At 28.3% G+C, this 18,731-nt stretch overlaps 1 protein-coding gene across 8 annotated transcripts in view; it reads left to right on the forward strand.

Annotated features, from left to right (window-relative positions):
* LOC129987863 (plasma membrane calcium-transporting ATPase 2-like) overlaps positions 1-18,731 on the forward strand; it is a 219,064-nt gene that overhangs the window by 163,605 nt on the left and 36,728 nt on the right. For 5 of the 8 annotated variants that reach the window (XM_056095830.1, XM_056095831.1, XM_056095825.1 and 2 more), the window contains 9 exons: positions 221-286; positions 3,280-3,453; positions 4,380-4,582; positions 5,879-6,014; positions 9,509-9,615; positions 12,412-12,650; positions 13,615-13,879; positions 14,656-14,835; positions 16,368-16,562. In XM_056095830.1, coding sequence (XP_055951805.1) covers positions 221-286; positions 3,280-3,453; positions 4,380-4,582; positions 5,879-6,014; positions 9,509-9,615; positions 12,412-12,650; positions 13,615-13,879; positions 14,656-14,835; positions 16,368-16,562 — 1,565 coding nt within the window. The remainder of the gene's footprint in view (positions 1-220; positions 287-3,279; positions 3,454-4,379; positions 4,583-5,878; positions 6,015-9,508; positions 9,616-12,411; positions 12,651-13,614; positions 13,880-14,655; positions 14,836-16,367; positions 16,563-18,731) is intronic. The other 3 variants (XM_056095832.1, XM_056095828.1, XM_056095829.1) reach the window with 1 other exon arrangement.

Here is an 18,731-nt window from a genome sequence, read left to right on the forward strand (position 1 = left end):
TTCGCAAAATAATATCAAGATTTATGTTGAATCATTATATTCAAATGATGTTGCCATAGAATAATCCATAAATCTTTGGCATACTTCTGATTTCCAAATAAATGCCCCCTATTGCAAAGTGATGTCCTGACTTGCATGGTTGTTGAGAGTATTCACTTCTTGAGTTTTAATTTCAGTTCCACTGTTGCTTATTTAGCCATTATTTTATTTTCACTAACAGCATGGCATAATGATGCTAAGAATACACTGGAATGTTCACCCCTGACCGTCCCCGTGTCCATTTCAGGTGACCAATGTTCCTTCCAATATCATGACAGTATTCGTGTTTTGCATGTTGCCTGCCCGCTCAGTCATTCCTGCTGTAAACCTTGTTTATCTGAGCAAAAAAATATTTCCTTCGCTAACTGACCATCAAAAGGAATTGTTTAAATCTAAATTGATATTCAACTATTTTTGATACATTACTCACATTTCAGAAATCATTCAACATATATTTCAGTGTTATTACATTATCTTTTTTAAATGTTTGATAAATAATTTGAAGTGAAATTGAACAAAGTTGCTTAAAATGTAGGAAATTGACTTTTAAAGATAATATGCTTAATGTCTCTAAATGTTAGCTAATGATTAAAAAAAAATGTCTGTCATTTTATATAATTTACATTTTTTTTTGGTGTGATTGAAATTGAGATTTTTTGGTCTCAAAGTATTTACCAGGATTAATCTGTCTTTCTTATATTTAGTGTTCTCGAACATTACCTATTAAAAACGGTATACTTAAATAAATAAACTCTTCAGCAAACATATCATGGTTGAAATTGTTACTAAAAATTTATTAACACTTGAATATTTATATATAACTTTTGAAAACTTTGTTAGATAGCAACATGAAATCATGATTTTCTTTATAAATTATTTTAAAATTGACGATTTTAACTTTTTAATTGGTGATTTTTTTTTTTTTTTTTTTTTTTTTTTTTTTTGTAGAATTTTCTTGAAAGGATTGTCTTCAGATGCATATCAGAAAAGAGAAGCATTTTAGTTAAATCTATAGTTTTATTTTTGTACTGGAATTTGTAATGTGATTTTTAACATTTTAATATTTTGTGGTCATGACAAATATTTATTTCAATTTTTTGGATATCTAGTTTTAAGACCATACATACCAAAGCATTAAAACTATTTATTATATTGATTTTAAATATAATCTGACTTATGTCGATTTTAAATGTAATCTGATTAGTTGTTTCATAATATTGAAACCGTATTTTGAAGCAACAATAGATTTATTTTAGAAACAAATCTTGTAGTTTTGAAATTACAGTCGAATGGGAGGACGGTAATACCTGTGATGCCATCCCCTCTCCAAACTTACATCTACACCATCTGGAGGATATTTGATCTCAATGGATTTAATGTACACATTGATAAAATTCCATTTCAAACCTGGAACTTCCCTTTCTGAGGATAAGACTTTACTACCAGCCGCTCCATAATGTTAATTCTAAATAATAGGTATCAAAAGGTTTGGTTTTTTGTGTTTTTAGAATCGATGAATTTTTGACAAAATAAAATCTAAAAATCACCATTAATTTTGAATATTCTAAGGAACAGAGTTTGGTAGTAATCGAATCAGTTTTGTGCCATTTCTCGTGTTCTTGTAATGATCTATGAAGAAAAGCTCTTATATTAATAAAATATTATTGCTGGAGATCATCATAAGAATGTGAGTTCTTATGTTAAAAATAGTTTGAAATGCTACATGCATCGATTAAATGAGTTTCATGACAATTGTATTTGAGATAAGAATATTTTTATGTGTTAATACTTGGTGTCAAAATTTACAGCAGGAATGACTAGCTATTTTGTGCACTAGTTAAATTGTTACCATTTTTTATATTTGTCATTTTACATTGTTTTGTGCATGTTATGTTGTTCAGCCTTTTTTGTTTTGTTTTACTTGTTATAGGTAACACATAAATGAGCTCCACAAACTCCTTAATAAATTTCAGTGTATCTGGTTTCTTTAAGGACGATTTTCTCCATTCTCTCTTTAAATCTTTATTCTTCTCATATTCTTTTCATTATTCAAAACATTTTCTTTTCATTTGTGTGATGTTAATAAAATACTGTTTGATAAATCACTAACATATTTTAAGATAAAAAGAAAACTCATATTGATTTTAATTTCTTCCTTTTTTCAAACTCTAGCTACTAAACTACTGTACTTCTCATGGATTCCATCTCAATTACTTTTCTACTTATTTTTCTTTTGATTTTAGACATTCTTTTTTGCATGATAAAAAATAAAAATAAAAATTATATATTTTTATGAAGTTTTATACTGTACATCTTATTATTTTATATATATCTCTTGCAGTGAATTAATAAGAAATATAATAAAAGAACTTTAGAATGTTCATAACATTAGAAATCTTTTCTGGAATTTAAAATTAATTTCTTAAAGAATCAAAAATTAACGACATTATTATTAATTACATAAATTAATATTTATTATTAGAATATATCAGTAATAAATATTAAGAGTTCTAAATAATAAAGATTAACTACAAATTAATATTAGTGTGGAATAACGCTAAAATAATTCCTAATGTATACATAATATATCAAAAATTAATAAATTTTCAACTATTAATAAATTTTTAAAATTTTGCAATTTCTTTTTAAGTATAGTAAATATCAAAATAAAATATTATAAAGTTTATAACGTATATAATAATAATAATAATAAGTACACTATAGATTTTTAATATGTATAATGTTAAAAATACAAATTGGAGCATATTAAAATATTTTCTGTGGAGAACTTTTTAATGTATCAACTTAAATACAGGTATGAACATAGATAAATTATTCATATATGGAATTTAGGATATTAAATCACATTTTTTAAAATTTAATTTGTCTAAGCTTAACATTTTTCATTTTGAATTGAATGAAATCTCTTGAAATAATGAGATTAAACTAGCATTTGATCTAAAGTTAATAAATCTTTTTTGTTATACATTTTTCTGAATCTTTAGTTCAATAAAAGTAATTGTCATTTTGATCTGAAATTTTTGACATACTATGCATTTTTTAAATATTTTTTACAATTATTTTTAATTAACTCATTCATTTTAAAAATTTATTTTCCTATTGCACGCCTGGACTAAATGTTTTTTTCATTATGCTTCTATTAATATACAATTTTTTCTTCGTGTCATACCCCATCGACTGAGGGAACCTTCATTCATTGGTCATCCATTCTGATTCCAGACGAAGAAGCCATTGTATCAGGCAACTCTCATCTGCTAAATGATTCATCTGGGAAGGCCAACAACAGGGAAGCTGTTGAAGTTGTTCCCGCAAAGCAAGAGAGTAACCCTAGGAAAGAACAGTCTGTTCTTCAAGCAAAATTGACCAAACTAGCAATACAAATAGGATATGCTGGTAAAATACTTGTGTGCTGTCCTATTTCCATATTGATATACATTCTTCTATTATCTGTTTGCATTGTACCATCTTTTGGAAGTCGAAGACAACCATTGAATGTCTACGAATGAAATCCTTACAAAATTTTATTTGATAGCCGATATTTTACATTACTTAATTTTAAAATATATTGAGATGAGAATAATTTTGCAGAAAAAATTAATATTGTTTTCACTTCTAATTCTTAAATCTTATCTGTGATAAAATATTTATTCAAACTAAAGTTATTTTTGGATTAATTTTTCTTTTGCGCTCTAAACATTTATTATACTTCTTTATTTTACAGATTGTTTTTACAGTTTCATCACAAGAAAATACAAAATCATTTCTTGGAATTGAAATGGAAATTTGTTTCTCAATATTTATTACCTTTATTAAATCTGTTGTGAATATAATTTCTGTGGAATAAAAATATCTACACGAGTCTCTTCCAAAATTGCCATATCTGAGCTTCTAAACATGACATCCCTAGTTAAACTAAAAACTATTATGCATAAACAGAATTCTAAAACTTTAAAGGTGCCTTTAATTTGAGAGACATACTCTGCAATCAGAGGATATTTTTTCTAACTTGCTGATATTTTTACTATAGAAATTTCACCATTATTTTAAAAGGCCAACAGTTGAAATTGAAATGTTTACTACTTATGTAAAAAAAAAAAAAAAAAAAAAAAAAATCTTTTTATCTTTTGCTTAGAGTTTGTTAAAGGTTTGATAAAAAAAAATCTTACTGCATTGCTAATGAGTAATCTTGATTATTTATAAATTTTTCTTTTTATTATTGTTATCTGTATTTCGGGATATATTTTTCATCAGGGAATAAAGATAAACTATTTTAAAATTTTAATTGCAAATGTCTACACAAAATATCTATTTTATTTTAGGTTCAACTATAGCTATATTAACTGTTATCATTCTTGCTATTCGTTTTGCCGTAAAGTTTTTTGTCATTAATCCACGTCCTTGGAACCCTTTTTATATGAATTATTTTGTGAAATTTATCATCATTGGTGTCACTGTCTTGGTTGTTGCTGTCCCCGAAGGTCTTCCATTAGCTGTCACTCTTGCGCTTGCCTACTCGGTGAAGGTGAGTTTTTCAAATAATTTTTTTGAAAAAAAAAAAAAAATCTATAGTAATTTGGTTATTTACTTTGTTTTGTTTAAAACACTTATAATTATTCATACTTAATGTTTTAATCTGCTGTTGAATGTCAAGAAATTTTCTACTGATAAGAATTGATTTTATATAATTTCAGCACATTCGTATGTCTGCATTTTTAAGGACCAACACTACTTTCCTCTCGTTTGTAGATTTACTATGCTATCTAAAATATTAAGACAATGAAACACTTGCAGCTGAAACTAAATTTTATTAAAATTGCTCCTGCGCTAAACAATCTAGTTTTGCCTAATCATTAAGTTTTATTAAATAATATTTGTGCTTATTTAGCAATTTACTGGAGAAATTTGTATGCCATTTCTCTATTTTCAATTTTTATTCTATCTGAAAGTCGTGTTGCTATTTTTATAGCATCTCATAATAAGCTCACATTTTTACTTTATTCTGTTTTATTTTTTTTAAAAAAATTGAATTTTAAAGTTACATGGACAAATGAAAAGTATCGCTCCTTTGATTATTTTCTTAATTAAATTTAAATGCTTATTCAGATATGCAGTTTTAATAATAGTAGTTGCCTTTGGTGACCAATTTGCTTGCCTAGTTTATTGAGTTTTTAGGCTGTTAATAATTATTTAAGATTGTTTTAAAAGATATGAATACCAATTTCTGTAGGAAAGTCATAATGATTACAACTAGACGCAATAAACAGGCACTAAAAGTGAAACATTTTGGAGCGATTTCTTGCCAAATTTAAGCGTAACAATTTTTTTTATTACAATTTTGTCATTTGATAGCATTTCTGGATTGCAGACTTTTAGAGAGTTTTTAGACGATTAGCACAATTTTGACATGCTTGGTGAGAAACCGCACATTAAACTTAAGTTAAGATTGCTTATCTGGCAGCGATCAAGTCTGTATTTGCACTAGATTGAACTTTTTGTTTGAAGCCTATTTCTTGATTTCTTTTGTATCTTCTTTCCTCTGACTGAATATCCTCTTTGGTGATATGGACAACTGTCACCAGAACACTTCTAATAATATTTTGCAGCTCCTTTAATTAGCTGAGCAGAGCATTTAATTCAGTACATTTATAAAAATATTTAATGAATAAAGCAATCTAAAATTCGCATGATGTTTTGTTTATATTTGATTGTTGCCATTTGACAATTAGTAAAAAGCGTGATTTCTGTGCCACGTATATTAGCATTTTATATATATATAGATGTTAGTTGTATTAATATTGTATATTTTGTTGTCCTGTAGAAAATGATGAAGGATAACAATTTAGTGCGTCACTTGGATGCCTGTGAGACTATGGGTAATGCCACTGCCATTTGTTCTGACAAAACAGGAACCCTCACCACTAATCGCATGACTGTGGTGCAGTGTTTTCTTTGTGGTAAGTTTTGCTTTTCGAAACCATCAGAGGTATTAATGGTAAATATAATTTTATATTTAATAATATTAAAATTTGAGAATGACACCTTATAAAACTTTGCAGAACGTTTTATAGCATATACAAATAATAAATGCAGGGTATAAATTTGCTTGTTTATTATGTAATTACATTTTATCATATTATAATATATGTATACAGGGTGATCGTTAAAATCCATTTAAGCCCTCTCAGTTCAAAATGGCTTGCCATATAGCCAGTGAAATTATGTGTACATATAGTAAAGTGAAGTGACTATGTTGAATTTATTGAAACCGATTACAATACCCCTAATGGCAAAATATAAAAATAACAAAAAAACCATTGAGACATTGTACACTATAATGAAATCATAGAGAAAAGTCTCATGGATTTATCAGTAAAATTGGCAGAGAAATTTGCGATTAAAATTATGAATTTCCCATGCCTTAAAAAAAGGTTTGTCTCAAAATTGAAAATGTGCTCTCCATTATTATCATACTTTTTTTCGGATTAAGCTATGGCGAAGTGAAATTTAAGCATCAAAGGAAGTCAACAAAACATATTATCTATAGCTATGCTGCTGTCACACCACAGATGATTAGGAATATGCATGTCGGCCTACTTGATTGAATATAAACATGCAAATGTAGTTGATGGTGGAATTTTTGAAACACACTCCCCATGTTTTTGTTTCCCATGTTTTGTTTCACAATTTATTTTTTTAATGCTACTCTGTGTTTTTTCCTATGTAACATATTATATAATATGCAATTTCTTCTGGCATTTAAATTGTGAATCTCCTTTCATGTCTGTATGACCATAAAATTTTTATCGGGTATTATAATAGTTGCATGAACATTGCGAGCTTGGTCCCCCCCCACACACACACACACACAAACATACAAATTTGTTTTCAAATGCGTTTTTCAGATTTTATTATTGTTTACTTTCTTTGTTGCTGAAACTTAACTCTGAAAAATTATATGATAATACTAAAGAATACATTTATCAAATTTAGGAAGAATTCTTTTTCAAGTCATGACACGTTCATAATTTAATCACGAGCAAAACTTGTGGCATCACCACGTTTTACAGATAACTCCATGAAATATTTTCTGTGTTTTTATTAAGATTAGTGTACATTTTTCTAATTGGACTTTTTGACCAATTTCCTTTATTTTTTGTAACTTCTTTATCTTCTCGCTAGGGGCACTGTAACCTGTCTCAATAAATTCAGCATAGTCACTTTACTGTAAGTACACTTTATTTCCCTGGCTATACGCAATGCCATTTTGAATTTAAAGGACTAAAAATGACTTATCACTCTGAGTATGTATATGCATATATTATATCACTTTAAAATATTTTCAAAATAACACATTTACCTATTTTGTATTCATTATTTTGAAGCATTTGAATTTTGACCAACATAAGCATTTTATTAAATGAATGATAAATCAAAACTTAATTACATCTTTAAAAAATTCTGAATATAATATTAATCTTCAGTTGTAGTTTTCATCACCATTATAGACAAAACAATATAATAAAAATTGATCCAATACTTGCTTTATCAACTTCAAAATGGCTGGTTTAAAATTTTTGTTGATTCCAATATTGGCAATTCCAAAAAAAATTAATTCCAAAAAAGAGTTACTTAAAAAAAAAAAAAAATGCTATCTTACCTTTAAGTTTCATAGTTTTGAAGCATTATGCTTTACATATGGTATTTTAATTTCTGTTTAACAACAGTATACAACAGGGATGCATGTTTATTTTGCAACTTGGAATGCTAAAATTGAAAGAAATAAAACCTCCAATTCTATTTGTATAATTCTTTTATTCTAATTGAATACTAAGCTTATTTTTGTATTGAATGATATGACCAGTTGAAAGAAAATTTATAGGTTTGTGTACATGTAAATAAGATGTTGAAATCTGATCTCAGTTCATTTTCATCATTTTATTTTAATTGACAATTTTATAAACATGAAAAATGTGATACATACATTTGCATTCATTAAATGTGTGCCTTTTTAGTAATGTTTATAATAAGTGTACTTACAATTTTTGAAAATTAATAAAATTTGAAATTTTAATAATGAATTTATATAAATTCTAGTATTTAAAATTTTACATGTATGCATTTCATAAGTTAGATATATTGGGTTCCATTAAAAACATTACTGTGTTTGACATTCATTTTTATATTGAACAAACATGATTGACATTTCAATAATGGATCAGTTTAATTTCTTGTTTTACTAAAGCTTTATTTATCCTTTGTGGATGTGCAGATGGTTGCAAAACTTTTTATATGGCAGGCATTTTTCTCGTTCAGAGTTAATTCATAATACATGTTCTTAACATGTTAAAGCAAAATTTCATGCAGTAGAATAGAAGATTTCTTTCCAGCTATTACCTAGAAATACATTTAAAAAAAAACATAAGTTTTCAAACATTGGAAACAGTTTGGAATGGGGAAGTGGTGGATCCGATTGAACTTTTCTCTGAGCAGTAAGGCGAGGATTAGTAAATAATTCAGGAAATAAAAAAAGCTTGCCCTCGCAAATTCTGTACATAAGAAATGATAGTCAAAACTGCCTTTTACTATGAAATTTTCTTCAAAGAGGCTGAATGATGATGCTTTTCTGAAAATAAGTATTAGTACAATTCCAACCTAAGTATTTTTAATGTTTCATATACAGTCGGATATGAATTTCATATGTCGGATATACAATAATGACTGATCTTTTATACTTAACACATGAAATGTTACCCCTGTGGCAAGGAAACCAATACTTTCATTGATGGTTGAATCACAATCAATATTCACAAAATATTTATAAATTATTTAATACTATTTCATAGCAATGACGAAATACCACAAGCCAGCATTTGTATTATAGGTGAAATTATTTAGATTGAAAATTTTTTAACTCATTTTATATTCATTTAAATTTTTATTTTTGTATTAAATTAAGGGTTTGTCATCAATTTGGAATTTCTTTCTCAAAAATGAATGCACAGAAAATAAGCGCTAAATATGTAATACATGAAATTTGCTTATGAGACATTTTATGTTCCTCAGTTTATTGCCATTTAAAAATTTAAATCTGCCGTTTAACAATCTAAAACAAACAAAAATTTAGCAATTCTATTTGATTGCAAATATTGAGTTTTTTTATTTTTATTCAGTGTCTTGATCATATGTATTTGCAAACAGGTTTTGCTGTAGAAAGTGAAATCAATTTCCAAGAAATGTATGATTTAGAATTTTATGTTCTCTTGATGTTAGATTATTTATAACATTGAATGGGTGTCTATTCATAATAACATTTTGCTATTTTTTTCCTTTATAATTTTGTGACATCATGATTATAATTTATAAATGGATTTTTGTTTTGTTTAATTTTTTTATATAATCACTTACTAGCTCTGTTTTCTATATTTTCAAATTAGTTTGAACATTTCAGGAACTCAACATTTAGATATGCCCAAATATGAGAATCTACCTTCAAATGTTGCTGATTTACTAGTGACAGGAATATCTGTTAACAGTGCTTATACATCGCGTGTCCTGGTAAGTTTACATTGGATATTGTTTGAAATGTGTTGTATAAATTATTCCAAATATGTCTTACTTAATTTGAATCTTATCTTCCCTTTAATTATAAAAAAAAATATTGATCTTCATTTTTTCTTCTTCTAATTTTAACAAAATTACTGAAAACCTCTTTTTTAGAATCTAAAACAAACAAAAATTGCAAATTATTCATCATTAATGAAAAAAATTCTGGATGGAGGAGTCCCATTTAATGGAGATATGTCCTATGGCACTCTGGCATTATTAAAAATGTAAATGTGCGATTCATCTAATAAATTTCACTGTATTGTAACTTCATATTTTATCTGTCTTGTAAACTGCACAGATATTAAATAAAATTCTTCATCTTTAATTTTCAATAATGGAAAAATGGCTTGTTGATGAAACAATGAAAACAATTTTATTTTCAGGAGAACAGGGTAAGCTGTTGTTGAAAATTAAGCAATAAATAAATGCTAAAATTTGGAAATTTGAGCAGTAATTAAATTTTTATCATTAGAAAGATAACATTTGAAATTTTAAGATACGGTAAAATTTATTTTTATGCGATAATAATTTTGGAAATTATCATGGGGAAGTACCAAAATTCAGCTTAATTTTTCATTAATTGAATCTTTAATTAAAATTTTCAAAAAAATCATTCCAAGGAGCTCATTTTTACTCTCTAAAATATATATGTGCCAAGTTTGGTAGCTGTAGGGCAAACAATCTGACTAGTAGAGCACCAACACATTAATATGCATTCAATTAAAAAATATAAAAAAATAGTAGTAAAAATGATATTATATTTTGAGTTTTAAATCTGTAATAAAAATAGTTTTATGCTTATATTATTTTATTTATAATGTATTTCTTTTTTGTTATAATTTTCATTTATTTTAATAAGATGGATGACTTTTACTTTTCTGACAAAACAGTATTTTCAATACCAGTTGCACAAATTACCGATTTTCTCCCGATTATTAAGGCAGGATTTTTTTAATAATTACCTCATAATTATCAATTACAATTTATGAAGTTATATTCAATTATTTTTTGAAGTGAATGCATCTGTAAAATCAAAGCCCAGTGAAATTTGAAAAATCAAAACTGTGATTGTCATATAAAAAGAAGGATAATATTTGTTAATATATTATGTGACTTTGTTTGGTGAAGGGAAAAAAAAACCGTGTGGAGAAGGGGAAAGATAAATTGCTTATTAGTAAAATATTTTTTTAATAAGTTCTTTCGAAAGAGAGAAAAATTCTGAGATCTTAATTTTTCTTTAGAATAATAAAACAAAATTGAATCACTTGTTAGCTATTTTACTATTTTGTACCACCCAGATCTGTTAAACTATATGTTTGATATAGTCATAGATATTTTTATAATGGCTCTCATTTTTGATAACTAGATTATTATGTGAAAACGAACTGTGTCATTTCATTATTATAAGGTTGTTTTAAAAGAAAAGTAGAACTTCAGATTACTATTCTTTCAGATTCTAGTTTATTAGGTACTAGCCGCCTTTGGCAACCAGCCGGTTCGCCAATCTTAATGTTCATTAAAATTTTAATAATTAAATATTTTATGCAATTCCTACTTTAATACCTTCTTCATTAAAATATTTTAAAACTTCAAATTTCAATTCACTCAGAATATTATAAAGGCCTTCAGTCATAACGTAATCTGTATCTCTCCAATTTTCTGTTAGCTCCCATAGAATTTCTGCTTTAAATTAAAATGGAAAGGATTAATCTGCAATTAATATAATATTTTTTTACTGAAACAAAGTATTTTTTGTAATATGATTACTGAATACAGTCACTGAGCGTTTAAACTTTATGGGCACTAAAGAATATCTTTCTTAATTTATATAATATTTCAAGAATTTGTCAACAAAATTTTCTCAGATACATCATGAGCAGATCGATTAGTTTACAATGTTTAATTTGAAATGCCATCAAACACTAAGAAAATAAAATGAATCGTTTAAAATAATCGGTCGAAAACAGGTTTTAAAAAATTACTTAAAAAACGATGTACTTAAAACTATAAGCATATACAAAAAATATATAACTAACATAAATACAATTTAATTACAAAAGCATGCAACTAACCTAAAAATAATTTAAATCAAGAATCATCTGTTGATAATATTGTCAACAATCAGAACACAATGCGCATGTGTGAATTTTCAATGCCAGTTACGGTACCGCAAATGCATGAATTTTTCTATGCAGATTAGAAATTTTTAATTTCCTTCATTTGGTGTTATTTTTAATTCAAAATTTCTTCAGAATGAATCTGAAAGATCGATTAATTAACAATGTTTAATTTTAAATGCATAAAACATTAAAAAAATAAGCAGAATCGTTTGAAATAATCGGCCGAAAAATGTTAACCCTAGCCTCATTACTGTTGGTAAAAAAAAAAAAAAAAAAAAACTGAAGCCTTACTCATTTGGCATTGGGGAAAATGAAAAGATTTTTTTGACGGGAAAGTTAGTTTTTAATTAACAATTAAAATTCTAAGTAAAAATTCAAAAAAAAAAAGGGACCCCAGGTGCACATTCCCGACCTCTAAGGTATACATGTACCAAATTTGGTAGCTGTAGGTCAAATGGTCTTTTCTGTAGAGTGCCAACACACACACACACATTGAGCTTTATATACAAGTATAGATATAGATAGATAGATGATGAAAGAGTTTGATGGAAAAAAGTTTCTGATATTTGATGTTGCATTTCATTAATTTGAAAGGGTTTAGCAGCATAATCTGTTTCATTAACAGGTGGATCCTTTGAATGTGGAGCTTCCTAAGCAGGTGGGAAATAAAACAGAATGTGCCCTGCTCTCATTTGTGAAGGATATAGGCAAAGACTATCAGGCTGTACGAGATGACATTCCTGAGGAGAAACTTCACAAGGTGTATACCTTTAACTCTGTTAGAAAATCCATGAGCACTGTCATTCCCATTGAAGGTGGATTTAGAGTCTTCACTAAAGGAGCATCTGAAATGGTCCTCAAAAAGTATGATTTTTTTTTTTATTTAAAATGAAAAAGTATTTGCAAATATTGTAAATAAAATATTGTGATTAGAAGTGTAATATCTAATTTGAAATGAGAAGAGATGGGAAACAGAAAATATGTAATATTCATTTTTAAATCAAATACAATTATTATCCTATTTAGCTTATTTATACAGATTTCCCTTTTGAGCTTCACAAAAAATGCACTATCTAGTGAAACATAGGATATATCAATATCTGCAATAATTGATGGATTGATAGATTTCATAACTTCATTTTCTAATCATAAGCAGATGAATCTGATTTGATTTGGTGCTTCTCTTTGTCGAATTAAGCATGATTCAAGCATGCTGTTGAACATAATTGAAACAATGAAGGAAGGCAATGTGAATTTGCATATTGAATTTGTCTTTCTTTGTCACTTCTTGAAGCAATGAAAGAAGTCCATTGAAATTATTAAAGAAGGTTTTGAAAGGCATGCAAAAAGGAATGTTGCTTGTAACGTAGATAGTCGGAGCTTTGATGTTAAAGAAAAGAAATTTTTGGAAGAATGACAAAATACTTTTGTCTTGAAATTTATTTACCTTTGTTTTTTGTTTCTTGTTAAATTCAATATTCAATTGAAACTATCAGCTATGTACTTAAAATAATAATAATAATCTGTTTTAAATTCAGCATGTTGTACTCTGTGCTGATTTGAATTACCCCTTGTAGTAAAACATCAAGTTTAATTTGTCCGATTATTTATAAAATTCTGTACGGTGATCAAACTACACTCATCCTTTTACAAAAGTTACTGTTGAATATGATAATTGTTAAGTTTAAAATTTCAAGTATATTGAATTATTTTGGTAATTTAATAGAAATTTTTTTATATGTGCCTGTTTGATTTTCTTTTTATTTTATTGGGTAGACTTTAAAGTTGCATTTTTCTTTTTGTAATTCTAACAATGATTCTCCTTCAGGTGTAACTTTATCTTTGGTCGTGATGGTCAACTAGAATCATTTACCAGGGAGGATCAGGATCGATTAGTGAAGACAGTGATTGAGCCCATGGCTAGTGATGGGCTACGAACCATTGCCATTGCATATAAGGACTATGTATATGCAGCTGAGGCTCAGAATCAAATTCAAATCACTTCTGAACCAGATTGGGAAAATGAAGATGCAATTGTCTCAGAATTGACATGCCTCTGCATTGTGGGAATTGAGGATCCTGTCAGGCCTGAGGTCAGTTTTGTGCATCAAAGTAATGTGATAATTCTTTTTAATTTTAAATGGCCATAAAAATTCCAAACAGTAACTCAATGACAAATATTTCTTCTATATAATTAAAATAAAGCTTTTTTGCTAATTTATAATTTATTTTTGGCACATTCTACTAAATATTAATGTCTTTTCCTTCGCATTAAATATGCTATATAATTCTAGGTTGTATAAAAACTTAATTCAATGGAATGGTTATTCATTAATGACTCCATAAAGAATATATGATGTAGTTGGCATAAAGCGTATTTTACTTGATGCAAAATTTATTTAACTGATTTGTATTCAAAACTTAAGTCTTGATGATATATAATATTCTTTTGTTTTTGTATTTATTTGTTAAAAGTCAAAAAGTATATAATTCTTTTATTTTGAACAAAAAGAAATTAATCTTGAAATAAGTTTGGAAAGTAATAATAAAAATGAATTACTATATAAGAATAGTTTTTTTTAATTTGCATTCTACTAATTTTTGAGATATTTTCAGTAGAAAAGATCTCGACATTTCTTTTCGGAAGATCTAATATGCTGCAAAAGTTTTTGTTGCATAAATTTTTCATATGATGTCATAAAAAATGCATATCATCTAGATAAAAGAATAAAAACTTCAAAATGCTGCAACATTAGTTTCATTTGCATTTAACTTAGATTTAAAAATCACAAGTCAAATTTCTGTAAATACTGATGACTTCTCGATGCATTTTCATCAAATCTGAAATGCAACAAAATCTTTTATTTAGGTTCCTGATGCTATCAAGAAATGCCAAAAGTCAGGCATCACTGTTCGTATGGTGACTGGAGACAATGTGAACACAGCTCGGTCTATTGCCATGAAATGTGGCATCATCAGGCCTGGTGATGATTTTCTAGTTTTAGATGGCAAGGAATTTAATCGCAGGATAAGAGACAGTAATGGAGAAGTGAGTATTTGCAAGTGAACAGCATTTCAAAGTTTTAACAATTGACTAAATTTTTTTGAATTCTGAATAATGCTATAATTGAAGATTCTGGTTAAGAGCTCTGTGCGTTTAAATGAATTTTATATTCTTCGTAGAGTTTCTTTATCTCATTTATTTTAGCTGTTTGTGAAAGCTAGATCCCCTTCTCACTTTTCATGCTTAATTCTGGAAAACTAATAGGCATATTATTTTAAACATAAAATTATGAAATATGAAATCTTGGCAATTTCAGAAGTTCATTAAAATTATGGGAAAAAAAGAGGGTAATTAATATAATGCATTCTTATCATTGTTGATGTTTTCAAAGATATTTTTATGAGCTTAAATGCATTAATGAAATAATATAATTTATTTTTTCATTTAGACATTTTGATTCAATTCTTAGGAAATCGCATATTAAATATTAGAAATAAGCAAAAAGTGTATTAAATTTTTCTTAACAGCAAATTTATTACTACTTTTTAAACAGTCTTTCATAAAATAACTTAAAAGTTAGTAAATATGTGAAATTTTAGTTTTCATTCAATCAAATTTGTATAAAATTTAAAAATGCTGTTGTTGTATTTTCTTGCATATAAAGCATACAAAGAGAAAATATTGCAATCATCAAAAAATTCAACCTCAAAATTTTAAAACCTTCTTTTATCCGAAAAAAAATATATTTTTGTCTGTTTTAACATGATAGTTTCCAGATACTGTAAACAGGATATACGAAATTTAGTATGCAATTTATGCACCAAAATTGTAGGTTAGGTTGTAGGTTAATTTAGTTTCAGTTTCAATTTTATAGCTCAAGATGCTTTATGAAAGCAATAAAAGACAGCTTATGATCATAAACATTGTTTTTCATCCTTATCGATGAAAACCTAAACCTATATGGTTGTGTTAGTGAATGAATAAATAAATAATAAATAAAGGAATAATAGGGAATTAGTGAGGATATTTGATTAATACGACCGATTATTTCATATTCCTTTATGATAACATTTTTATTCTGTAATAAAAAGAATTAAATTATAATATAATCTTGTCTATGATTTATTTTATTTTCCTTAATTTGTGAAAGTACATTAATGAGATTTTCCTTTACACAGAATACATGGATGTTATTTCATATGCATATAAATGTCTTTCTGGAAAAGAAAATAACTGTTAATATGAAAAACTTATTTAAATAATGGTATGCTTATTCTTTGCATGAAATATATATTGATATTTTTCTTAAATACCACAAATATCGCTGTTCATATGTGTGCTGTACCATTAAAATTTGTAATCAAGCAGTTCTGTTGTCTAAGTACAGTCTGTTTTTCTAACCAGATTTTTAAATAGGAAATAATTTAAAATTATAACAGTAGCAAAACTAGTGCTTCCCTATTAGCACAAAATGCCGAATAACATTTCATCTTTATTATCAGGCTTTCAAAGTATCAAATATTGTGGATATATCGTTAAATGTCTTATGCTAATAGGGGTTTTTTGATGGTTTTCAGTTTCAACAACATTTGTTTGACAAAGTGTGGCCACGCCTAAGGGTTTTGGCACGGTCTTCACCTCAAGATAAATATACTTTGGTCAAGGGCATCATTGATTCAAAGCTAAACCCCAATCGTGAGGTTGTGGCTGTGACAGGGGATGGAACAAATGATGGACCAGCACTCAAGAAGGCTGATGTAGGATTTGCCATGGTGAGTGTCCTTTTTCTGTATTCCCATATTTTTAAAATGAAATCTGTCTTCTAAATAGACAGCATTGATTTATTAATTCTGTTGGAAGAATCATATTATAACATTGCAGTCTAACAGTTTAACAAGCCTTAAGATGGCAAAATATAATTATGATATGAATGAAAAAGATTGAGTATTTTTATATTCTTGTAATTAACCTTATTTAGCCCCTGCATTATCAAATTATTTGTAGAAATGCTTTTCTACAAATAATCCTTGCAAATCGCCTTTCTCGGTAAATTTTCTTAAAACTGCTTAGATTTTTTTAATAGCAATAATTATTTTGCAACCAACTCATTGTCTAGTAATCTTGTCCATATTCTCTTATTATTATATAATAAATAACAAACAAAACTGGTGACTAAAAAAAAAATATTGATGTCTACATTATACCCAACAAGAAGGTAAAAAATTTTTACAATGAAAATTGGTTTTTTTTTTTTTCCTCTTAATTTTGTTTTGAAATCTTTTTCATTGTAGATTATTATATTTTCATTTTTAAGTAAAATTAATTTGTTAAAATTAATTCAAATATGATATCTAGAAACTCTTTTCTTAAACAATTGAATATCTTCTTAATAAAGTCAAGGAAATAAAGTACACTCATGTCCATAAATTAAGGATAATTCAGAGTCACACGGAAATTGAACTCTAAAATACATATATCACCCGTAAAATGACTACACACATCTTCAAAAATCATATGCAAATTGCAGGAAGCCACCAGATGACATGGATAGTACGTCACAATGACGAGTGCAAGAGAGTGATGTATAAGGAATACAGGCAAAGAAGTAACGATTGTCGCAAGCGCTTTATAAATCTTTCAGTGCAATTACCGCATAATTATGACACAAAGGAAACATTTAGATGATTTTTGACGTGGTAGAATTATCGACAGTCTGGAATATGGGCGTATCCAGCTGGAAGCATCCGTGGAACTTGGAATCGCCAAGAGTGTCATCTCCAGCCTTTGGCAACGATTCCAAGATGATGGTAATGTGAGTACTCGTTACAGCACAGGTCGCCCCCTAGTGACAACGCCGAATGAGGACTGGTATTTGGCAGTTACTGCCAAAAGAAACAGACGGAGCACAGCATCAGAGCTGTCTCGTCAGCTCTCTTCAGCTACTAGTACGACAGTTTCAAGGCAGACCGTGTACAGACGCTTAGGGCAGATTGGTCTTTATGCTCGTAGGTCTGTCAGATGTGTTCTATTTACTACAATTCGTTGTCGCCTGCGGTTAGCTTGGAGTAGAGAGCATACATTGTGGGCACAGCAACAGTGGACTTGTGTTATGTTTTCCGACAAGTCCCGGTTTAGCTTGCAGTCTGATTCCCGCCGGACTTTCATATGGAGAGCGCCAGGTACCTGTTACCACCAAGAGAACATCATTGAACGACACCGTTACGGTGGTGTAGGATTGCTCGATTGGGGAGGAATTATTCTGTGTTCCAGAACTGACCAGCATGTTCAAATTGGAACCATGACAGGCCAAATCTATCGGGACGTGATTCTGGAACAACATGTATGTTTGTTTCGGGGCGCCTTGGGCGCAGAATTCATGTTTATTGATGACAACACCCGTCCTCATCGTGCAAACATCGTAAACGAATGTCTTCGGTCGGAGGATATCACCCGTATGGAGTGACCAGCATTCTCACCGAACTTGAATCCAGTAGAGCATGTGTGTAACATGCTTGGCCGACGAGTTGCAGCCCGTCAACCACCTCCTACATGTCTACCGGAACTTCGGAGAGCATTGCTTAATGAGTGGTGTAATTCCCCAATCAGATCGATAGTATCAAATAATCAGATTGATAATTTGATTCTCAGCATGCCTAGGTGTTGTATAGACTGTATTGCATCGTCTGGGAGACATTCTAACCATCATAACAATATAGTATTATGCAATTCAATTGTACAATGCAACATTATGAATTTGATTGTAAATAGGGTTTTTGTAATTTGCTCGAGGGAGCAAAAAATCGCAATTTTTATTAATGATATCAAACATATAGCATATTTTTTGCTCTTTACCTTTTGTTTAATAAATAGGCCTTACAAATATGTCACATTTGTTTTGCATCTGATTCTTTCTTTTCCTGGACTTGCATTATCCTTAATTT

Source organism: Argiope bruennichi, chromosome 10, assembly GCF_947563725.1.
Source record: "Argiope bruennichi chromosome 10, qqArgBrue1.1, whole genome shotgun sequence".
NCBI lineage: Eukaryota > Metazoa > Arthropoda > Arachnida > Araneae > Araneidae > Argiope > Argiope bruennichi.